Source organism: Bacillus rossius, chromosome 1 (genome assembly GCF_032445375.1).
Source record: "Bacillus rossius redtenbacheri isolate Brsri chromosome 1, Brsri_v3, whole genome shotgun sequence".
NCBI lineage: Eukaryota > Metazoa > Arthropoda > Insecta > Phasmatodea > Bacillidae > Bacillus > Bacillus rossius.
Window position 1 is genome coordinate 214,993,478 of NC_086330.1, and position 26,457 is coordinate 215,019,934.

Consider the following 26,457-nt stretch of genomic DNA (forward strand, 5'->3'; position numbering starts at 1 on the left):
GTTGAAATATTATTTTTATAATGTTACCATATCTATTTGTAATGCTTGGTTATTTAAATATAAAACCATGCTGTGAGAAGTAGCTCTGAAGGTTTGCATCCTACTTAATTACCTTGTTTAGACACACATAATATTCTTATCTCAGCAAAATTTGCTCTAATTTGTGGCGGAACTGTACATAGCAAGCTTGCCATGGAGGATGATTGCATAGACTTGCATGCCAGCGATAATTTTTCTTGTGGTCGTAAGCTCGATCCAACGTTGTATGACATTTTTTGAAAGCTTTTCATCCTGATCGGACACATTGAACGAAAACCTTAGAACATTATTTTTGAATGTTTGGAGATCATGTCGTGGATTTGCGTGATGTTAATAATAGTACACCTGGAACTTGGCATACATATTCTAGGCAAGCAATTATTGTTCGTTTTTGAAATCCCAGTTCATGTAGCTGTTGGTGTATGACTTAGTAGGCCTATTACAGAAAACCTTTATATTCTTAACATCACATAGGTCGAAATTCAATATGATGGCAGCCACTGTATTCTTTTTGCTGCTTTCCAGTTGTGAAGGGGGATGCAATGTCCAATTTAATATCTGCCTTTCTGGTAAACTGGGATTGAGCTAATAATCCAATACATATGAGCAAGAACAATTTTGTTTCCTTCTGCACCAGGTGAAGTAAATGCACTCTTTTATGTGTGGGGACTATTATGATAAGGTGTTACCCAAGCAGAAACGTGTCATCGATAAAGAGTTAGCTGAGGATTGTAGTTCGGAAATTTTCCATGTGTTTTATGTTCGTGAATCGAATCCTAGAACATACCACCTCAAATATGTGAATCACACACCTATTTGCGCTGGAATTTACGCTGAAGAGATACACCCTATGATGTAACCCGATAAATATTTTTGGAGAAGATTCACAAATAACGAGATTGATAGAGCTTTGACAAATGGTGGGTCTTCTCATTTGGTTTCAAGATTTGGTTAGCGGAAGCGGAAATCTAAAAATGCTTGGAACATTATTACTTAGTTTGTGAATTATTAACTAAAAAAATTAATCATATGTAGTAATTTTTATCACAAAAAGGACTATTAGCAAATACAATTAAATATAAAAAATCTCTACGATAAAAGCTTCTAGTAAAGGATGGATGCCTCCCATCAAAACAAAATTATAAACAAATCTCAAATTAGCAATTAAAAATACCAAATATTAATTATGTAAACAGCCAAATTTGTAATATCCGAAATAAAAATTACTAAAAAATTTAAGTTGCACCTCCCCCATGTACACCGCACAACTTCCCCAGGTACACCATATACGTACTTCGAGAAAAGATGATAAATTTTATAGAATTCATTCACCCAAGGAAATATCTCACAGTATATTACGTAAGTTTTTAGAATACCATCTGAGCCTTCGCATCCACAGTCCCGTGCATATCCTCGCCCCCTAGTTGGATCCCATCAGACCATACTTTTGGAGAGTGTGGCAATGCTACGAATATTTTCCAAACAGCAAGCCCACCAATCCTGCTATGCCAGAAGTGTGACGTAACCTCGTGAAGGACGTTATCGCCACCCTTTTACTACCTGAGACCTCGCCTAGAACTTGCATGCGATTTTAAGCCCATTTTTCCAGAGAGAACTTTCCATTGCTATGTGTATTTCCAAAATTCCTAGCCCTGTTGACCACATTACTTCAGGAAACTGAGGTAACCTCACCAATTTACTACTCACCGACAGCAACCTACCTCCATTCACGACCCAGAGTTGAATCCATTGCTCTAGCCCATGCTCCCGGAGAGTACTTGTCAAAGTTATGTGTGGTTCAGTGACTAAAGGCCCAGATCACCTAGCTGTACCAGAGTTGAGCCCATCACTTTTCAATGTAAAGTGTCCTGAAAATAAAAGAGCTGATCACCACACTGCCAAAAAGGTGATGTAACCTCGCTAATAAAGTAATCACCAGCCTATCCCACTTACATCTGTACTCCGGAGTTGGATCTGGTGTTGAGCCCTTGCTATTAGAGAATGCTTGTCACTGATATTTGAAATTGCGAGACCACTGGTTCAGTTCACCGCACTATGCCAAAAGTGTAACGTAGGCTACCCAAGGAAGTACTCGAGACCCCTTTCCCACTTGCATCCATCCACACCTCAGGTTTGATTACATGGTTCACCCTGTGCTCCCGGGAAGCACTAGTCAATGCGTTGTGTATTTCCGAAACAACAGGCCCAGGTCACCATACTATCCATTAGTGCAACGAAACCTCGCCAATAAAGTAATACTCGCACCTTTTCCATGTGTATATGTGCTCCAGATTGGATCGGGTGTTAATCCTATGAACTTTGGAAAGTGCTTGTCAATGCAATGTATTTTCGAGACTAATGGCCTAGTTTGCCACACCATGCAAGAAGTCTGAATAATTTTTTTCCAAGGAGTACTACCACCCTTGTCCATCGTACAGACAGGCCCCACATTTGGAGCTGGTTTTCAGCCTGTGCCCTCAGAAAGTGTTTGTCAATGTCACGTAAAGTTCCGAGACAACTGACCCATTTTGACATGTTATTCCCATGGTGTGATGTAATATCGTCAAGGAAGTACTCACCACCCCTGTCCCATGTGCAACCATGCCCCAAATTTGAATCTGGTGTTTAACCTGTTCTCCAGGGGAACGCTTGTCAACGTCACTAGCCCATTTCACTGCGCTATTCCGAAATGTGATTTAACGTCACCAAGGAAGTACTCGCAGCCCCCTCCTTTTCCAGACCCACGTGCATACAAACTCCGAAATTGGACCTGGTTTTCAGCCTGTGTTCCCAAAGTATACTTGTCAATATCATGTAAAGTTTCAAGATAGCTGGAAAAGTTCGCAATGCTATGATATAAGTATGACATAACACTTTGAAAATACTCGCCATCCCTGTCGCACATGTATCCACACCTTGGAGATGGATTGTGTGTGCAGCCCATACTCCGGGATAATATTTTTCAATGCTATGTGTTGTTCCGAGACAATTCGCCCAAACAGCTTACCTACACTATCGCTGAGACCCAACCTCAGATTCTATCAGTTAAATATGTTATTATTTAATTGGGAAGATATTATTATCTCTACATTTGTAAGGCGATGTAGTTCTTTGTTGCAAAATTGTCTTGATATTTTGTTGTGTCTAGGAGGCAAAGGCGCCAAGTCTTTCGTGGAACGTTGCATCTCGTACGTTGGTGAGAATGCTGCTGAGTGTGTGAAGACTAACTCCTTTCTCAATCTCTCGAAGGAAGCCCTCATCAAGTTGATATCTTCAGATTATGTGAGTACAAATCATTTTTTGTTTGTTTGTTGGGTGTATATATATATATATATATATATATATATATATATATATATATGTGTGTGTGTGTGTGTGTGTGTGTGTGTGTTTTAATTCCTATACTAAAATAGTTTTAAAATCCTAATTACAAAAACTTATCAAACATTAGTTATAAATATAACTTTGTAAGCTGAAATATCCTGTATTGCCCGGGCTTCACATAGTGGAAATGGAGCTTTTTTTTAGAGAGAGTAATTCGAATACAAAATGGTAATGTCTTTTCCTTTTTAAGTGGCGAGTATGTAAGGTAGGATGGTTTTCCAAATTATTTTATGGGTAATAATTTTCGTTGTTCTTTTTTGTATGAAAGACATAGACAATATTTAATTTAAATGTGGGAAATTTCATTAATAATAACCTATTTTTTTCTTTAAGGGGTAGGTAAAAAGATCGGGTAGATTTCAAAATGTCATTATGGCAGTGATTTTCCTCACTTTTCGTAATAGTTTGTAGGTAGAAATTTTGGCCAAGTGTTAGTCGAGGTGGTTAAATTCCTCACTGTAAGCACTTAATGCATAATTGTAGGTCCGGCGGCTGGTTTCGATGTGTGGTGTTGGTCGTCGGCCATCTTGGATGACCTTGAACCTAATCTTAGACCTTAACCTTGGATATGGCATTACGTTTTACACTATCTTAGCTTCCGCCATTTTGAATTAAGACATTACATCCCCCATTTTGTTTTACAGAATTTTTGTAATGGCCGCCATATTAAAAATCCATAATTTTTATCGGAAAATTTAGGAAAACATTTTTAAAATTCACAAAAAAAAATGAATTTTATGTAAAAAAGATTTGTATTTAGTTTTCCACCATTTTCAATTATTATGTAATTATTTCAATTTTTGTCATGGCCACCATCTGGTAAATCTCTAATTATATAAAATATTTATAATAAAAATTTTAAACAAAAACATTTTACCATTTTTAAATTATGTCTCGTCCACCACCTTGAAAATCTGTAATTATTTGCTCGAAAATGGGATAATTTTAAAACTTAAATTATTTAAAGACAATTTTCATAAATGTTTAATTATAAAACACATTTTCAATATAGCATTCGAAGTCCTCGGTTCCAACCTGGTGAGGACAAAATAAAAATGCCAACAGATCCTTCATCCATTAAGGTCATCCACAGACTGACATCCCACCACTAATACAAATGTATATATTATGGCAGCTAGTATGATGTCACGTCCGCCTTCTTATTTTCGTCTGTTGGATGTCACCATCTTGCATTATATCACAGCAGCAATTTTGTTTTCGTCTTCTTAAGACCACTATATTGGATTATGGTCTCAGTGAAACCATATTGTTTATATCTACTGGAGGCAGTAATTTTTTTCAGTACTTGCTACCAGGAGCACTAGTGTCACGTAGTACACACATCATCTGGCAGAGTACACTGCTGTCATATTGGTTTATTTTCTACCTGCTAAAGTCCATTAGTATACCATTGCATCAGCCATTTTACAATTTGTCTTGGCCACCATCTTGCAAATTCGTCATTATTTAGCTAGAATTTGAATGAAAATTCCAAAATTCATTTTGCAAATCACTCATTAATTTACTGATTGAATAGATTGATTCATATCTTTGCTTCGATTCTTGGTCAATGAAGAAAAGGTAATATGATTAAATATAACATAAATTTATCACAAAAGTATCATATTCAAAAAATAAAATAGGTACCACAAGTTCTTTTACAAACAAATATTTATTTCATTAAAATTATACTGCTACATGTACAAAGAACCACAATATTATCAAAGACTTCAGAATTTTTTGAGTTCTACTGTCTTTTTAAAGTATGAAGCGAGTCCTTTACACCGTTGATGTGTATTTTAAGTTTAGCTGGTCGACTAATTGTTTCACCACAATTTTCACACAATAAATAATTTATTTTATTAAAATTACAGTGATAAATTTTATGATGTTTTGGACTTAGAATATTGGCTAATGTTTTGTCACAGAAAATACAGTTTGATTCTGATGAATGTTCCAACAGTCCTCTGCAAAACCAGAAGTGTCTTTTTAATATTCCGTAGTGTATAAACTGACTACCAAACATGTTGCACTGATATTTAATGCGTTCAGATTATTATAACAATCGTGTATTAAGTAATCAATTTTCGAGTTTTTGATTTTGTCACAGTTACTGCTACCGTTATCAATGTCACTGGCACTGTTGACAACCATTGCAAGACTGGTGAAACAACAACCTGAAACTCTTCAAGGCCAACAAGATCTGCGCCTTCGTCGGCCTCGTTGCCATCGGGATCTCTGGAGCTCAGAACAATGTTGGCATCGGGCTCTACATTGTTGATGGTAGGCCTTCCATTCAGGCTGACGTTGATAATAGTTTAAATGTCATCGAGTTCTCAAGAATACCCAGATACTAGACTATTATGTCAGACAATTCTAACTAGCCGATCCGCACTGCACCGCAGCCAAAGGTGGACCAAAGGTCTCATCGTCTGGGCCTCACTTATGTACTCCCAGTGGCTGGTACAAGACACGAGTCAAAACAACAACCATTTTTATTTTGCTTGCATTTAACTTTCCCATAGCAGATTTTGTAAAGTCGTTTTAAAGGTATCTAGTCTTCAAATTAGTTTATTGCATTTGCTGCACTGAAACAGTATTCTTTGTGCATTGTTTGGACATCCACTTCATACATTCCGACGAACACTTGAATTGTGGTGAATAATGCATCACAATATTTGCAATGACGTCTCAAACATGTCAATGGTCGTTCGTTGCACACTGAAGTCTCCGAGTTTGCTAACGAAAATTCAAGCGATGGAAGAGCACCTGCCTATTTCTTTTCTTCTGACGAAACCACTGCTGGATATAAGGTGCAGCCATCGCCATCAGGGTCTGCACCATCTATGGTAAACCGTCCATAAATTACGACATTGTAACAGCAAATGAAAATCAGGAAACTTACTGCAGAAAACCAATCTGCACTACACCACAGCCAGATGTGGACTGAGGGTCCTGTAGTCTGGAACTTGCTTATATGTACTTGTGGTTGCTGGTATACTACGTGAGTCAAATAAACACCATTTTTTACTTAATTTTTTAGTAGGTATGCTTAAATGCAGGTTCTATAAAACTCTAGAATTAAAAACACACAAATTTGAAATTTTACAAATTTATTTTTAAGAATACACAAATACTTTTTAGGTTAAGACATTAAGCAAAGTAATGATGCACGTACTGCTTCGTCAACACTGGGTACTGTTTCATCTATTCCCATTCCAACTGATTCCCTGGTCTTGGGCGCAGGAATACCCTATCCGGCTGGTCATTTTCTTCGACAATAATTTCGGCGATGTCTGCTACGGCGAGACATGGACGACGATCTATGACCATGGCTGCGACTTTGATTTATTTCGGTGCTTGTTGAGACAGGTTCACTGACTGAACTATGGTCAGATGCATATAATTTGGAAGTCTTTAGATGCATCGCAGGTCATGACAGGTTGCAATAAGGCTAACTTTGGTGTTGAATGTGCAGATGAAACGACTACTTCTTCGTGGCTTGCTGGAAGGATTGTGCGTGGTCTCGTATGATATACTGCACTGTTTCCATGTTCGCAGCAATATAGCGGCTGCTGAGTAGGTTCGTAGGATACAGGAAAGTGCTAAAACACGCCAGTGCTGAACACGTCCATCACAGGTTTCCATATATGTGCGTAGATATCCGGCATCCCAGTAACTGTACTCGACACTGCCGAAGTTAGCACTTATACTTATGTACAAACTGGAAGGATAGAATGAAAAGATCTTCTTGCAGGTTGAACGACAACTGAAGACATGGACTGTTGCACGCCTTTTATGTATGCAGGCTCAGGCAAGTATATTCGCATCCAGAAAACCATTTACGCATTAGCTACGAGTTTCTGCATACATTTACTCGTTCAATATTTTTGCAGGCCTGTGACTGCTCGCCATACATTGCACTAAGCTTGCGCAGGGGAGGACAGCTGTAGTCGGACTGCTGGTTTACATGTTCAACTGGTATTTCACTTTCTCAGCTATTTCTTCTGTTCAGGTACGGCTAAATAAACAATGCCATTTAGATTCTACAGTAGTTAATCATCAAGAATGTGTTTCACCTGGTGGTATCGAATTTTACTTTTGTCCTTCTCCAGGTCGTGGTAGTATTTGAGTAGCCATTCGTTTGAGCATTTACTTTTTTCATCGAGTAGTTTCCAAGGATACAGAGGTCGAAAGGTGCGTGTTCAAGTCACCCCATGGTCCTCATAGATGAAGGCAATTTCCTTGTGCATGAATCCATTTTGTACCTGGAAACCTTGTAGGTTGCAGTACATCTTGACTCTAGCAATTCTCGGTCATAATTAAATTAACATCTTAATTTCAACAGTACTTAAGAATTAATTTTCACAAGCTTATATCGGTAATTCTACGATGCAAGCAGATCTTGACGTATCAGACAAAAAGCATAAGTGTTTGGTGGAATATTTCCGCCCATCAATATCTCAATATGACCGGTGATGATGTTTGAATTAATTCGATCATCCTGTTTGGAAATGTGAAACACCATTAACGAATCCTTGTACTTGAAACTGTCGGGTCTCAGTATCGGTGAATGTGCGCGGTCATTGTATACTTGCTGCAACTTGGCTTACATTTGATATGCGAGAATAAATATCTCGTTTTCAAAGTCCATGTTCATGTCAACGTATGGGGAACTTTCACTGTTTAAAAATATATTCACATTTCATATTTGACAGTTATCGAATACGGAGCGGCTCACTCCTACATTAACCTGTCGTCCAATAGGAAGCTTGTTCTAGAATTATACTTTGTTCAGAAACGATAGAGTTCTATTACAAACCAAAATATTTTTTGTAATATTTTTGTGATCCACCGATCTTTATTTACCAAAATGTTCGTTGATTTTTTTTGACGTGATAACGTCTTATAAATCGATGAACGCCAGCTGCACGCACGAAAAATTGTCACGTTTCGCCTGAGCCGAGGGTGCAAGAACCGGCCAACCACCGTGCGAGAAAATCTTGTATAATATCAAACAGGTTAAGGCAGGCTTTTTAACTAATTGTTCGTGCTTATATTTCAACAAATGATTTAAATTAAATTTGCGAAAACTGTAAATAATATTTAAAAATTAAAAAATATACAATTTTTCATCAATGTTTTCTTATGACGTTACCACGTAAAATTATCGTCCGTAAACCGACTTTACAGACAAACCCCTTTTTTTTCTATGAGCTCTTAATTATTCCTGTCAATATTTTGTTAATTATCTCCATGTTCTATTGTTTATTCCTGTGGTTTCTCCAAATGCTACTGACTATTCATGCCAATATTTGGCTGGTTTTCTCCGTGTGCTCCTTGTTGTTCCTAGAGGACTTCTGCCGATATTCTCCAAGTATTTCTAGTTATTCTTGAGAAAAAAATTCCTGAAGGCAATTTATGTTCGTAATGAGACAAGCAATTTTATTCCTTGTTTCGTTTAATTAGTGAATTCCTGTTACAAAATAAGCACTTACTTTAATCCAGTGGATTTCAAACCAAAAACTCAATACTCAGTCAAATACTATGCCCTAAAAGAGCTTCGAAAACCTATCGGGCAAGACGAATTCTCTTCTCCTTGATGTTAAGCGAAGCCCTCCATATTTTGCGAACTTCAGAGCATATCCCGCGTTCCAAAAAAAAAAAAACTACCTGTACAACAAATGGAATAAAATTTTCAGTACTCAGTCGAATTGCTCGTATCTTTGTAACCTGGTAGCCTCGTAGCTTTGTAGATTTGAAGCTTCGTAGTTATGTAGCGACGTAGTCATGTAGACTCGTAGTCTCGTAGCCTCGCAGCCTCGTATCCTCTTAGCCTCGTAACCTCGTAGTCTTGAAGGCTTGTAACCAAAAGTCTTTGAAGCAGTTGGAGCCAAATACTGTTTACGCCGAAGATTGAACAGTTCGAGCCCACTGTATATTGGCGATCGTATCCTATTGAAAGGATCGTATCCTACTGAGTAAATTGATTGTGTAAATGAAAGTCATTTTCGTTAAATACACGTAGTCAACTCAGTCGTATTATATCATACTGTTGAAACCGTGTTCCTCTGATGAGATCGTATCCCTTTAATAAAATCTTATCCCTGTGATGAGGTTGTATTTTACAAAGTTGAGTTTTCATTCAAAGGTCCGTCCTTATCGTAAAATGTGCTTCTTTTTTGACAAATGTCCATCGACCATTCTGCAGTCAAGACGTGATTAATTTCTTGGTTCAGAGATGCCTGGTCTATAAGTCTGACATTGAACATGATCTTTTTAAAATGTTCCCCTAGTATTGACGAAAATTAACTCTTGGTTCAGAGACGCTTGGCCTAAACGACTGACACTGTAATGACTTTTATAAAAGGTATAGAAGTATCGAAAAATTACACCATTTTGCTACTGACTATGTGCATGACCACCAAATGGACATACCTGTTCAACCCATCTGACATGCCTGGCCACATAATGGAGGTGTCTAGACAACAACTGGATGTGTCTGGCTACTGAATAGAGGTACCTGACCATAATCAGATCGTGTTTACCTAACCACAGACTAGAAGAAGCTACCACCAACTGGGCATGTCTAGTCAAAAAACTGAATGAGTCTGACCACTAAATAAATGCGTGACCACTGAATATACATGCTTGGCCACCAACTAGTCGCGTCTTGCCACCTATAGGATATGTCTGACCATCCATTACATGCCTGGCTACTAACTGGAGTCTCTAGTCACCTACTGGACGTGCGTTCCTGGCCACTAAATAGACCTGCCTGGCCATCGACTGGACGTACCTTGTCACCAAATTGATGTGTCTAGCCAACAACAGGACTTGCCTGGTCGCTGACTGGACATGCCTAGCTGATAACGAGACATGTCGGCCACAAACTGAATGTACCTGGCCACTGCGTGGTTAATCGACTGTCGTGTAGAACTGTCCTGAAACACACATGCCAAGGCATGCAAAGGATTTGTTTCGCCTTCCAACAAGTTTGTAGAAATTGAGAAAAGCTAGTAGTTTGCTTGTTTTGATTTTTCTTATAGAAATTGCATAATAAATAATTTATTTATAATTTTGTTTTGTTGCTCGAACATGTCACTTTTTAAATTTTTGTTAATTTTTTTTTGCATCGGGTAACGTTCAAACCAACGGATATTAATTAATTGTATCAATCATTATTTTAACAAAATAATTTTTTTTTATGAAATTTGGAAATTTTCCTGGATTTCCTATATGGCGGCCAAGAGAGCATCGGAAACGTACTGATGGCTGGTGGATGAGGAATTTATAACTTTTTATGATTTTTTCACTATTGTTTATTAAATAAATATATTTTACCTGCTATTACAATCTTTGCATCGAGCATGGGTTGAACCATAGACATAAATCAATTGAATGAATGATTATTTTAATAAGAAAATTTTAATTGTTCTTAATTTCTAGTTAAATAATTACAGATTTTAAAAAATTGTGGATTCCAAGATAGCGGATGTGGTGTCATCTAAAATAGCCACCGAGATCCTGCTCATAAACCACGAGTAGCGGATGCGGTCGAACATGGTCGAATCCTTACGATTGACAAGCCACCACAAGAATCCACCACAAAATCGTAGTCCCATAAGAATAACGTTGTCCCCGAAGGAATCAAACCCTTCTACTCATACGCTATCGAACCTGGTTGGTCGTACAAGGCCCAAGCCGGTACATAAGATGTTTGGAAGACAAAAGTCAGCTACATCGCGTCCCTACACTCGAACCAGTATCGTACCCACCTTTCTAGAGACACGGTCAATTCATCATTATGTCTGTTTTAATTTATGTGTGGTGAATTTTTTTAATAGTTGCTATTGATTTGTGAAGTGAGTTGAAATATGGGACGGTAGTACTATATGAAGCTGGAGTGTTTATTCCTAAAAAAAAAACCTTCAAAGTGTTGAATTAATTTTGTCTTCATAACATGAATGACTATTCACATATGAACTGATGGTTATAACTTAGAGAAAACCACCAGTATGATTTCATGAACTATTAAAGAATGACAGGATAAATATAAGTATATGATTGAATCAGTGGCAACTTTGATCCAGAAAAAGAATACAGTGTTAAGAGAAGCCATACCTGTGGCTGACACTAAAAACACAAAAATTAAACTAAAGACCAAAACTACTTAACTAAACATTTACTCCTGATTCGCGGGATGCCGTTTCCGGAAAATGGCAGGGTTAAACCAATTAAAGGGATTACACCTAGTTATGCCCCATAAATTATAAATATGATTAAAGTAAACTGGCTAAATGATCGCTACTTGTACAATATTAACATTTATCAGTATGTTCAAAAATTTATTTACCAACATAAAAAAAGTAAAACAATATTTAAATTATTACCAAATTTGTGCATGACATAATTGCGCGAATAACATAAAAACTATTTTGTATTACATAACTTTTCAAATACACAATACCAAGTAAATAATTTTGATAACAAAGAGCTAAATGATTCTGAGTCATTGTTTCTCTTGCGAGGTTCCACCTGAGCACGACGTTCTACTCGTGCATCTCTTGGTCTCATCGCGCATACTCAGTGATGACGCCTTGTACAAAAAAGTAAAATAAAAAAAGTCTCAAAATTTCAAAATATAGGCCTTGTCTTGGCACTCTGTATGTTTTTACACCAGCTATCAGCTGCAATCAAAACCAATATTTTCAGGTGTAAATTAACAAAAAGTTTTTTTTTCTCTGCAAACGACCATTTGTTGCAATATACACCAAACTGTGATGATCAAAGTACAAAAATCTGTGTAAATTAATAATTTCGTTAAACTATTGGCCTTTCCTCTTTTCTACATACATACTACATATCACGAATGTTTACACAACACGAAGGTCAAAATCACGTCAGTGCTGTAACTATTGCCAGTGCTGAATTTTTAACACAAAATCAATGTAATTTTGCTTCAAAAGTTTTGTTACTTTATCATCTGTGGTTCATAACTTCACAATGTTCAAAAACTTCAAGTATAACTCAAAACACCACTACTCAGTAGGCAGCTACAAAAACAGTCAAATAGGGCACGCCCCCACTGACGGCACCAGTTGTCCATACTGGCATCTTGCACACACGCTCAAACCTCCAAACCTTGTAATAAGCTTATTTTTTTTTGTTATTATAAAAGTATTTAATAAATCACAGAATTCTTCCTATGTTTAAATATGAAATTCCATGTCAAATGTTCAGTTATGCAAACTATGCACTACAGCTTGGCCGAACGGAACCCTTCTAAGGTTATCCATTGTCAAGGGACGTCATACAGGGCTGCTAGTGATGACCACGCGGTGTCTAACGTTACCAGCCAAGGTCCTCCTGGTATGGGAAAGCTGTACTTAAAGACTAGTAGAATATTGAATTTAAAACATTGTTCCAAATATCATAAAATGATAATTCTGAATTAAGAAATGCATGTACCAAGAATAAATGTCACAAATATAAAAATTCAAAAAGATGAGAATGAAACTCTGCCCACAAACCTTAAATTTGGTGGAGCTTAAGTTTTCAATTAGGACGTTTGGTGAACCGGTTGAATCCGGAACACCGAACTAGCTTCCTCGACGGACATGTGCGGAATAGAAACAAGGAGTCTCAATACTGCTTCTAAGGCATACTGACGCTCCGGCCTACGAAGTGTCACGGCACCATTTATTATTTAATTCAGTTCTAAGTTCTGAAATCTAAATGCCGACTCCAGGGAATTGCATCCGCCAAGACAGGGCACGATATAGTTTGATTATTGACTAAAAATTCCGTCCATAGTTTACGATAGAATACTAAAAGTATATGATTATTATTATTATGTTAAATTCGTCATCAATTGAACCTCTAACAGCCAAGTTTTACGAGCGGCCATTTTTAATTCCATTGTTGTTCCATTTATCTAATCTCGCAACTAGTCTTGTTATTTTACCCTCTCCCAGCCGGTGCATAGAGTAAAACAGATCAAATGACGCAACTGCCAGAGTTAAAAATAAATATAGTTTAAAAAACTAAAAAACATGCTTTTAAAGAATATCAAACTAAAAAGTTAAAAATAAATATAGTTTAAAAAACTAAAGAAACATGCTTTTAAAGATTATCAAACTAAAAAGTAAAAAATAATTTTAAAATTAAATTTATGACAATAGTATATAAGCAATACTAGTATAAATGAGAAAAAAGCTTTTAGGCGCTTTGTGCCATATTTTTTGAATATTAAGCGCCCCATGCTTTTTTCTCATTTATACTAGTATTGCTTATATACTATTTTCATAAATTTAATTTTAAAATTATTTTTTACTTTTTAGTTTGATAATCTTTAAAAGCATTTTTCTTTAGTTTTTTAAACTATATTTATTTTTAACTTTTTAGTTTGATATTCTTTAAAAGCATGTTTTTTAGTTTTTTAAACTATATTTATTTTTAGCTTTTTAGTTTGATATTCTTTAAAAGCATGTTTTTTTAGTTTTTTAAACTATATTTATGTATAATTATCATAGGGAAATGAGTTACCGACACTACCTATTACCATCTGAGATAACTATTTGGAGTTGCAACGTCACAAAGAAATGGTAAAGTCTCTACGAATCATTTGCAGTTAGATGTATGGATATAATATTAGAATTTACCGGGGAAAAAAAAAACATTTTTTTTTTCGGCGTGGCCGGGAGTAGAACCCACGATCGCTGAATCCGAAAGCTGACGTCACAGAAGTCGCGCGCCTTAGACCGCTCGGCTAACGAACGTAATGAAATGGGTGGGACATTTTACTGTGATAAGTCACTCACTCTTAGTCGAAAGAGTTACAGACGGACAGACAGAGTTACAGACGGACAGACAAACATACAGGTGAAGCTAATATAAAGCATGTAAAAAAGTGGTTTGCAATCTGAAGATAGGCCATTCAAAGAAAAATCATTACAAACTTTGTCTACCAAGATTCTAATCTGTAGACCACAAAAACTCGGTGGCACTGCTTCAGCCTGCTGTGGGGTTTAAAACTCCCACCAGCCAAAAAATTATGTACAGTTTGCAACTTACAGTAACGCCAGTGCCTTCCAATTGTGATACCCAAACCATGTGCCGCGCACAACTCCGCCTGACACATGCGGAGACCCAGTCAGGCCAGCTCACCATGTGGGCGTCACGCACTCATCGGCGTTTCTCCAGAGCTCACGCCACCCCGTCGTAGTTGACACTCCTTCATAGTTGCCACCCCCTCGTAGTTGCCACCGCTCGTAGTTGCCCACCCCCTCGCAGTTGCCACCCCCTCGTAGTTGCCACCCTCGTAGTTGCCACCCCCTCGTATTTGATACCACGCAAGTCTTCACATTGCATAGCCACTGTCGTGCTCAGTGGAAACCTTGAAAAAACCCAGCCAAAGTGCGAGTCCCAAAGTTTCGTTTAAGTCTTCAAAAAATATCTAAATTAAAAACTAAAACCCTCTTTTAAGCTTCCCCGTAGCCTTCAAACCACACCATACAATCACAAGACAAAGATAACAGATTTTGCTCCGTTTTCATTATCAACGCTATTCAACAATTTTACCAACATTAAAATACACAAGTAGGACTCTAAAATAATAATATAAAAATCCTAAATAAAGAATTAATAACTGGGATGTCAAACATTTGAATTAGGTACTACCAATAGCCAATGCAGAGGTTATAAATGCATTGTCAAATATAAATAAATGTTTTATATTTTATGTGATCCAAACCGTACAGAATAATTTAAATATATAAGTATCGATACATCATAGAAATAGGTATTATTACAGAAACCATGAATGCACACCAGCTCTATTCTCCAAGCAAATACTTAAAATTTATCAACATGAAAGTTGGCATTTTATGTTAAATCGCATGGGTAAAATAATTAATTAATCTCGCCAAAACTTCTTACAAGTAACAAATAAGGAAAAAACTCTAATTTCAAAGGGTTTAAATATGACGTCCCTAAACTCTTCGCAACTTGATACATGACAAAAAATGTAAGATTATTTAAACATATCCCAACACTAAAATAATAAATTGAGAAGAAAAAAAAACATAAAAAGAGTCACAGCAATGTAATCCATGTGAAAGCTGACAAATGTTACGTTATTGCACTACATGGGCTCCCACAAGCAAAAAGCCAGTACAACAGACATATAAAATCAGGTCAAATATGACGATCCAGCTAGTCACTCAAGAAATTAAGGGCCAAGCAATATTCGGTATACATAAGCCCCTCCACCGCAACAAATTCTCAGCTAAATATACGTGATCAAATAACGAGCATAATATGCTAGTAATTTGAATATAGCAAAAGTATTCTTGGGGAATCATCATGCTGACACATACCAATGACTAAATTTAAGTACAGCAAACCTCACTTGAATGCAGCGAACTAGTATGCAAAACATTTCAATTTGGCGGGCCGAAAGAGGAATATATAAATAGTTACTTTAAAAGGTAAAAGTTACATTTACAGGCACGGCCACTTTGTACCAACCACACTACTCGCAGTGTAATTTCATATCTCATATGCTCGGATTTTTGCGCCGCAGAGAACTATTAATGATAGCCCAGGAGAACTACATACAAGAACAAAAGTCAAAAAGAAGTGAGGGCCTCTGGCCAGGGAAAATCAGCATTTATGCCCTGCGGAGGTACCTTTGCGCCTGTTCAGAGGTATTAAAGGGGAAACAGCTAAAGAAAACCTTTAAAAAACACATATTACATCAAACAAGTAAAGGAGGAGCGAACAGGGAAAGGGAGGGGAATTGGTGCGCATTTGAAGTCTTCCTGCCCTTGAATCTCTCTACCCTAGGATCAGAATACATTCTGAACAGCCAGAAACATGTCTATCACACAGTTCAGAACAAACACAAAAAAAAATTACAAAACTTTTTGGCGCCTAAAAAAGAAACAGTTTGATAAAACAGTGTTCAAGCAAAAAGTTAACTTTCTTCTATCGCCGCTATGGGTCCGCCAGTGTGCCAGCTTCGCACAGGCAAGAAGATTAACCAGTGTCAAAGGCGGGATGTTGGATGTGAAGGTGGCGCTCCATAAGAGGAGTCAGCTGCTTCCACGTTGCAGAAAGTTCAATAGATTCGAAAGGAGCAACAGTCCCGGAAGAAGAAAATAAGCACTTCCGCCTGCGGCACAAGCAGCCCGTGCAACGGCCCTGCTCATAAGTCAGTAGATAATCCATGGGTCGCCACCTAACTCAGGTTGTATCCAGTTGACATGCTAGGCTGCACCCGACAGGAGATTCATTATAGGTGGCCCCAATGACCCTACGCCGAAGTGTGGGCAGCATTCGTGCTTCAGTTGCAGGAAGCACCCTCCAGGTGGGTCTCTGAATATCAGACGGTCGTGGTCTTGATCGAGGTAATAAAGATCAGGCCATGAAGAGAAGTCGCGCGCATGGCAGCTGCCAACTTTCTTCAGGGCACGACTTTGCCACGGATTAGGCAGTAACAGAAATGTTCGCAGCCAAATGAGAAAGCTATTTTCAAGACTGGAACGTACTGGGTCCACATGCCGTGACACAGTGCCCCCTCGGGTAGGTCAGCAGGACAATTATCAGTAATGGTCATGCCATCTTCCTTTCACATAATAGCAGATGACTTGAAACTCTATGCCACAATTCTTCTATGCTTCAATACCCATTGCTAAAGGGGAGGGGTGGGTTATGTGGGAACGGCAAATGCAACACAAGAGGAAACCCAAAAAAACCGAACAGCAAAAAATGGCGGGAAAAATGTGTTAAGGAGCATAGTGTTTTAAATATGTGACGTGGGCTTTCCTGCACTTTCATTTCATATTGACCTTCTCCAAAAAATTTGTATTATTACCAAGGAAACATACTATAAGTACAACCCATGTTAGGATGGAAAAAGCTTGATGTTAACATTATATGCCAATGAAGGCTAAACAAAACACTGGCATAGTACAAGGTCTCTCATGTGAAAGTCATGAGTAATTAGATACTTGTTGTATGAATGTGCTATGGAATCCTGTGCATCTTGAAGGTTACAATCTACATGGCTAATCACAGCATCCAGATAATCCAGATATATTGCCTTGTCCAACAGTGGCAGTCCTCACTGATTTAACAAGGGGTGTGAAAGGATATCTAGAGGCAGGGTGGGTGGTTTAATTTAAACGTACAATGTCTGGTCATCATGGTAAAAAGTAGTGAGAACACCTTCTATGACCTTGTTGACTCACTCGGACTGATTTCCCTGATGGAAATAGGGACTACTATACAGGGGTTTTATTGATACGCTTCTCCCTCGTGTCTTGTAAAAGTTATTTAAGTTCCTTATCAACATTAGGAAAAACTCTGAAATGGAAATCTGAATTACATGAAATTGCTGGAAACGAACTGGTCAAAAATAATAACAGAGGTGCACGAGAGAGAGTGTGTGTACAAGAAATTTCATGCAGCCCCTGAATAGCTTATAAGGAGCTGGAGGATCGTTTGGTTATGAGCTTAAATAAAAAGTCAAGATTAGGGTTGCTAGTATTCTTTTTGATATATTAAATTTAATCATTCAAATTCTTTTCTTTTAGTTTGCTGGTTGAATAGTAATAAACAACATTATTTCTTAAACAACAACAACTAAGTTAAGTTGGGCCGGGCCCTGCACAGAATTATACCAGTTATTCATTAGGGTAAATTCTTCCTTAAAACAATATAACATACATTTATAAAGACCAAAAACAAACTAAATTTAAATTATCTCCCAGCTGGCACTTGTTGATTTTATTCGGGGCATGTTGCCGGCGGAAGGTGGGAAATTCACTTCCCACTTGCCCGGGACGAAGTTAAGACCAAAATGGTGGTATCCCAGTTGATGACCGGCTAATGGGGCTGAACAATGGAGGCTTGGCCTGCACTCCTGGAGCCGTCAGGTTGGTGGAATCTTGGCGGTACTCTTGAACCCGCCTACAGACCAAACCAATCAAAGAAATTAGGCCTGATCTGTAGGCGATTAAGGGAGGGGCGAAATTCGCCCTCGTGAAAGGGTGGAATAAAAAAGAGGCAGTGGTGAACACATACCGAAGCGGGGAGAACTCAGCCGTCTTGGTACCGGGTTGGTACCCGTCGCGCGAAGACGCGGTCGTTCGCGGAAGCCATGTTCTCGAAGCTTAATAAAATACAAAGAATTTACAAATTTTTCTATCTGCTCTGTGTAGACTACCGAAGATAAATGTAAGACTAAAGTAATAAGGCCAGGGTGCCTTTAATGTAGGTAATTACATTCCGCAGGCGGATGACGGAATTCGGCGAAATGAGTATGAGGTGCGGATCAGCGGAGAAACCCGCCCTTCTGCTCTGTTGAAAAGCTGCCCAGAGAATCCTCCTCGATCAAGAGGACTTCCTAATTAAAAGCGGGGGCTCTGCCCTTTGGCTCCAGGTGGAGGGGGACTCTTCGATCTCTCGAACCCTCGAGTGCATGGTCGACTCTTGCGAGTTGCCTCGAAAAAGGGGGGGGGGGACAGTGCTGCACTCTGGCGGCGGTACGGGGGTAGGACAAATAGTTAGTTGGTGTCTCTCTCGTTATATGGGGCGAGCTGTCACTTCTGGCGCGCCCAGAAGTTTTTTGAAAGGCCTCTCCAAGTTGACAGCCCTGTGAAGGGGGGGGGGGGGGGGGGGGAACCTTGAGCGGGAACAGTGAACGAAAGGGGTCTATGACCGCTCGGGGTCACCTCAGGCAGGGTTCTAGATGCGGGGAGAGGGGAAATTTCCGCTTGGGCGATGGAAATTCGTGGCGAACAAACGTTGCTAAGTGTCTGCTCCGGCTTGAAGACTGCTGATGGCCATACTTCCATGAAGTCCGTTGGGAGCGACCACAGTGCTCGCCACAGCTTTTCTAGTCACGAAATCGTCTAGGGTTTTGAGTAGTATAGGATAGTATTTTCTGGGACTGGCTTCTGGCTGTGGATTGTGTGGATTGTGATTGTCTGTCCGCCATATTGGATTGTGACGTCACGGCGGCCATCTTGGATGACCTTGTCCTTGACCTCTGACCTTGACCTTGACCCCGGCGGCCATTTTGGATCCGCCATCTTGGATCCGCCATCTTGGATGCATCGTAACAGGACACAACGTAACGGGACACAACGTAACGGGACACAACGTAATGGGACAAGTAGATCACGGAGGCCATCTTGGATCCGACATATTTAAATCGAGCGCCCCACTCATTATGATGAAATTTTCATCTCTGTCGCCATATTGATTTTTTTATGTTCCACTGGAGGCCGCCATCTTGGATACCGACGACTCTGTTTCAGCTGTTTGTTCCTAGATAGCGCCAGCGTCGCTTTTGATTTTTTTTATGTTCCACTGGAGGCCGCCATCTTGGATACCGACGACTCTGTTTCAGCTGTTTGTTCCTAGATAGCGCCAGCGTCGCTCTTGATTTTTTTTCTGTTCCACTGGAGGCCGCCATCTTGGATACAGTCGACTTTGTTTCAGTTGTTTGTTCCTAGATAGCACCATCGTCGCTCTTGATTTTTTTTCTGTTCCACTGGAGGTCGCCATCTTGGATACCGACAACTTTGTTTCCGTCGTTTGTTCCTAGAGAGCGACAGCGTCGCTCTGTCTCATCACATAAGGTCGATGTTCCATTACCTACCAGAGCTATTATGATCCTTATCGACATATTAAATTTATTTTTTTATGAAAAATATATTGGAAGCGCTGTGATTCGAACCATCACAGCTCTGATCTCTAGGTTGGAAAACATACGCCTTTAACCGCTCGGCTATCGAGACATTTACCAGACTGAAAATTAAATAAGGTATATAAAAAAAATAACATGCATATTTGGACTTGTAATTTTTTTAATTTAAAGTAATAATAGCACCACCTGTTCGAGACAGAACCACCATCTTGTATTAAGACGTAACTGTTGCAATTATCGTTATGGTCGCCATCTTGAAAATCCGTAATTCTTATGTTAGAAAATCGGGAAAAATTTAAAAAATCATTAAAAAAATTAATCAACCTAATTAAATAATAAAAAAATCCTTAAAACCACCATTGCACTTTTCGTGACGACCGCCATCTTGAAATCACCCGCTGGAGATCATCATCTTGTTTTCGACCGCTAGAGTGTGCTGATACCATGTTAGTATAAGTATCTAGTCACCACACATTTGTCCTTGACCTTGAACTTTGACCTTGAACTTGACCTTGAAATTTGCCCTTGACCTTGAAATTTGACCTTGACCTTGAAATTTGACTTTGTCCTTTAAATTTGACTTTGTCCTTGTCGTCCATCACGGATCCGTCATTTTATGTTCAGTACATGCTACCAGGAGCTACCACCTGTCGGAGTACACCATCTTGTGTGTGTACTTGTATTATAGAGTACATTTCCATCTGGATGATTTTATTCTAACCCGCAACAGTGCAGTAATCATTTATTACCGAGGTGCCCCCGCCATCTTGAAATTCGGCAGCCATCTTGAAATCATGTAATAATGTAGCTAGAAAAGTGGAAAAAAATCCAAAATTCATCAAAAAAATCACTCATTAACTTACATATCGATTTGATCCGCTCCAGTCCTTGGTTCGATCCCTGAATGATGCAATAATGTTTAATTTTATGAAAAAAAATAATAATAATTTCAATAAACCATGTTCAAAATTCTTAAGAGACTTTAAATCCTCTACTACCATCATCCTATCCGACATCAAGACCATCATCTTGGAATTTTCGTAATAATTAAACTAAAAATTCAGGAAAAAGTTAAAAATTTATAAAATAAATTTGCAAACAATATACTGATTAATTAGGTCGTCTAGGGTCCTTGGCACGATTCTGGACGAAGCTAAAATAAATTTAATTTAAATACCAGAAAAGCGTTCGGTTAGAGAAATAAAACACCACAAAGTCTTTTACAAACATAATATTTATTACACAATTTCTATCCTACTACAGAATCACTTGCGAAAGCCAGCAAACTTATAAACATTTAGCTTTGCATAGACGTGCAACGACTACTTCTTAGCTCCAAATGCTCCAGCAGCTTTAAATGCTCCAACAGCCTCCAAATGCTCCAACAGCCTCCAAATGGCTCCAACAGCTCCAAATGCTCCAACTACCTTTTCTTTCAACAGCTCCAATGATATTGGGCTACAATGCTACGAGTCTAAGAGACTACGAGGCTACAAGGCTACGAGTCTAAAAGGATCTAGCTGGTTCCGAGTTATACATGGCTGAGAGACTGCATGACTAAAAGACCGCATGACTACGAAACTACATGTCTATGAAGCTACATGGATACAAGTCTACTCGGCTCCAACACGCAATGTACACACAGTACACACAGGAAACTGAACGTACACACAGTACACACAGGAAACGGAACGTACACACAGTACACACAGGAAATCGGAACGTAAACACAGGAAACGGAACGTACACACAGTACACACAGGAGACGGAACGTACACACAGGAAACGGAACGTACACACAGTACACACAGGAAACGTAACGTACACACAGGAAAACGAAATGTACAAACAGGAAAACGAAATGTACAAACAGGAAAACGAAATGTACAAACAGGAAAACGAAATGTACAAACAGGAAAACGAAATGCACAAACAGGAAAACGAAATGTACAAACAGGAAAACGAAATGTACACACAGGAAAACGAAATGTACACACAGGAAAACGAAATGTACAAACAGGAAAACGAAATGTACAAACAGGAAAACGAAATGTACAAACAGGAAAACGAAATGTACACACAGTAAAACGAAATGTACAAACAGGAAAACGAAATGTACAAACAGGAAAACGAAATGTACAAACAGGAAAACGAAATGTACAAACAGGAAAACGAAATGTACACACAGGAAAACGGAATGTACACACAGGAAATCGGAACGTACACACAGTACACACAGGAAACGGAATGATCACACATACAGTAGAGGAAACACAGGTTTATTTGGAAATCAGGATACAAGAAATAAATCGTACTTTTTTAAAATATAAATAATTCATTTTATTTTTCATTAGTACACACATGACAGTTAATCAAATGATTATTGTATGTAGCCAGCGTTCCGAAGTTCTTTAAGTATGGTCGATACTTCCACGATATGCGAGTAGTTCCCTCTACGAACAGATGCCACCATCACTCTTAGCCGGACAACCAATATTTTTGGATCTTTCCATGATGTGGAATCAATCTCTTCTGCCACCATCTTCATTGTATGTTTATTATAAATATTATGATCTCTGGTGTCTTCCGTTTTAACACCATCCTCACGGTTACTTTCATCATCTAGCCAGCGATCATCACAAGCTTGATCAGATTTATTTATTATAACACGACGTTTCCATCGCTTCGGTCTCAGGGCACCACCACATTCTTCGATCTTGTCAGCTTTAGGTTCTGCATCACAGTCTATGCCTTGTAAACAGCCTCAGAGTCACTGTAGCAATCACCGTAGAAGACAACGTCTTCACCCAGATTACTGCAAGAACTCAATATCGTTGATGTCGAAGTGTCTTCATCGTCTGTATGCTTCCTTTTCAGGAGTCCACCATTTATACAAAGTATGGAGGATCTGCTAAATATAGGCTTGAATGTATTCTCACTTTTCACAGTGTTGATACCTTCATTAGTTTCAGTCTTCCCGATACCATCAACATCCTTCAATATTTTTTTCTCGTCACGATCGGCGTGCTAAGGCTTCCATCTTTTCTATATTAATAATATTATTTGTCTTAAAATCTCCGCGTCCATGTCACTATCACAGATGTAAATCATCATCATAGCTGTCATCAATATTATCATGAGTTGCATCAATATCACTCATTTTATGATATCGTTTCCACATTTCAGTTGTCAGAGATGTACCACAATCTATGATCTTGTGAGCTCCATTCTCATTTTCTGTAAAAGCCTATCAGTCCAGTTTTATTATTTAATCCTTCAACCCATCATCACAAACTCAATTAAATCATCTTAGTATATAGAAAAAAAATCATCAAAGTTCCTTTCATTTAATCATAGGAACCGCATCATCCTTTCCACCTATAGTTTAGTTTCTTGAGCCCAAGAGACTTTCATTATATATACCATGCAGTGTTCTTCAAGAGATGTGGTATACTAACAGTTCTACATACAAAATCATCCTATCAATAATTTGTTTACACATAAAAAAAAACCTTCACGCTATTTTTTCGTGTTTTACTAAATTATCTCTTCGTCTAAAATAATTACCACACATAGTAATTTCTACAAAGGACACTTTGTCCAAGTCATTTTAACCATCATCTGTCTGAAAACAACCATGTCCCATCTATATCACAAAGTAAACGAGGGTTAGTGGAGATAGGTCGAACAAGTGCTAGTCACTCATAGGGTAAGAACCATGTGTTCGATACATATCTCAGTCAATGTAGCATCTATGTATTTTTCTTACCTCATGTAGAAAAATATCTTACAATGCATACGAATTTAAACTTATTCACGTGCGACCAGTCAAAAGTACATAAATTCAAGCACGTCAACCTCAAAAAAAAAAATTCTCAAGGATAGAGACAGAGACTACACGATCGAGACACGCCTACCGTCACCCGCAAATGAACATTGACCCCTCGCGCGGGAGTTGCAAGCTAGCAGAATACTGCGGCAGTCATATTTTTGCTCAAGACATGCATACATCACGTCGCTAGCCTTCCAACCCATTTCACGTAAAACTCCAGTGAAATCGTAATCCAGCATACGTAAAGTACTTGCTGGAACCACTTCAAAGTATACATCACTGAACCAGAGCAGAAAATCAGCCTACGAATGTATATCTTGCTACCTACAAAAATAAATGTAAAGCACATATACGAGAGGTGTCGATTCCTACATACCATACTCAATACTCTGATAATTATAAGCAGCAAAATATTTTAAATCAAGACCTTAGCCAGTATACATTCATTTTCCCATGTTGTAAAAATTCATGTTAGTAATCAGCAACGGAGTGAGTTACTTGGACGAAGAACAGCTTTCCAAGTATCCAGAATCTTACTGATACAGACCATCCAGTGCACCAGCATACCCCGAAGTGTGGTCAATTGATAAACATTCTTTAATTTTTTAATATCACCTCCGTAGTGTACACCAATATATGACAGGGTACGATTTAAGACCATAAATTTCCCACAAGTCTATTAGTTTTATTTCGGGGAGTAATAAATTATTTCTCAAACATAATAAATCAAGTTCCTATCAGATTTGCTCTAATGTTACGGCATTACCTGTACCAGCACATTACCAAAACATCTCCCATAAAAATCTTAAGAATGCAGATGACATACACAGTCAAAAATAATTTTAACAAAAAAAAAAAAACAGTCTTCAGCATTATTGATAAAAAAAGAATACACACAAACAAGTCAAAACGGACATTTCAAATCCAACCTAAATTACGTGACACATGTAGTTTATTGAATTAAGATAAACGATGCAGGTTAGGGAAAAATATATAAAAAATTCTTTAATTCTATAATTTATTTAAAATTTTACATTTATACACATTAAAATCTGACACTGTATATATTTTTTACATTTCTCAGTCCATGCGACATTCAACATTATTAATATAAATTATTATAGTTCGTATTAAGAGTGAAAAAATACAAATAATTCATACAGATCACGTTACATCAGATCAGGAGTGTAACACCTTAGAGGGCCAGAAATTATGCTAGAAACCCGTCTTTACAAAATTGTTAATGTTTTTTCAAGTAAAATTTTCGTGTAACCTGTACACCGCACTTCTCACACAGAAATTTTACACGGTCAAGATTTCTTCTGCAGCCATGCCTTTCATGGATGCGTGTACTTCGTACTCGTTCAAAACGTTTACCACAGTAGCGGCACTGATAGAGATACTCATCACAATTACCATCGCTTCCCCGATGTACAACTTGCAAATTAACTTTGCTTTTACAATACCTAATCAAATTACTTTTGTTTGTGAAATGTACACCACATGGCTCACACGGAAATTTCAACGATTAACGTTTCTTCTACAGACATGATTTTCATGTCTTCTTGCATGTTGTCGGTATTTAAAACTTTTGCTACAGTACGTACACAGATGTCTCGTCGTTAGGCCGTTAGTCACCGACGGCTCGGAAAGTATATTACTTTCAATGTGCACTGCTGTTGTAGGCGACGAAGTCCTGTATGTTGCATGAGCTGGAGATTTCCCAGTCGACATTACCAGATTATCTGTACTGGATGCCAAAGAATCTGAAGTATACACGACTGATGCAGAAGCTGGGAATTGCTCACAAAATGTTTTATTTACGAAATGCGGTGTATTTGCAGGTATCGGAGTCTCCTCTGCGTTCGATAATGAACACATTGAAGTCTCTTGTAGTGAAGAGACAGTAGATACAGCCATACATCGGGATCTCTGGAGATGGTAGCTTCGTTACTATCGGAATCTCTGGAGCTTCCCTCATCGTTGTCATAGGGATCTGCTTCGTCATCATCGCCTCCGTCGTCAGGGACCCCAGTGAAGACGTGAGACCCGCCGTCAAGATCTCTGCAGTCGTTGACCCCGCCACCATTGGGATTTGTACCGATTTCAACGTTGCTACAATTGAGTTCGGATACACATCAATATTCATATACCAGACTTATATGCAGCCAAAGACTCGCTTAAATAACAGTGTCCGCTTGTATAATACGCAAGTCAATACATCATCCATTGTTATTACTTAAAAAAATTAGGAATTTCAAGGAATGAGAATTTAAATTATATATACAATCAACTAATCACACATCCTACATACACGGTTAATTTAGACTTAATAGAGGAGCAAGAGTCTGTAATCAATGGAACTTTCAGAATCCAAACAAAATTTAAACTACTCAAATGTAAATTTTATTATGTAGAGCTACACATAACATCCAACTGACTCCAAATGACTACAACACATGACTAAAATAATTTATACGAT

The 26,457-nt window shown here is 38.2% G+C and overlaps 1 protein-coding gene across 1 annotated transcript in view; it reads left to right on the top strand.

Moving 5' to 3' along the window:
* LOC134527278 (uncharacterized) overlaps window positions 1-26,457 on the top strand; it is a 466,201-nt gene that overhangs the window by 315,589 nt on the left and 124,155 nt on the right. The window contains exon 5 of the mRNA XM_063359815.1: window positions 3,188-3,321. Within this exon, the coding sequence (XP_063215885.1) occupies window positions 3,188-3,321 (134 nt within the window). The remainder of the gene's footprint in view (window positions 1-3,187; window positions 3,322-26,457) is intronic.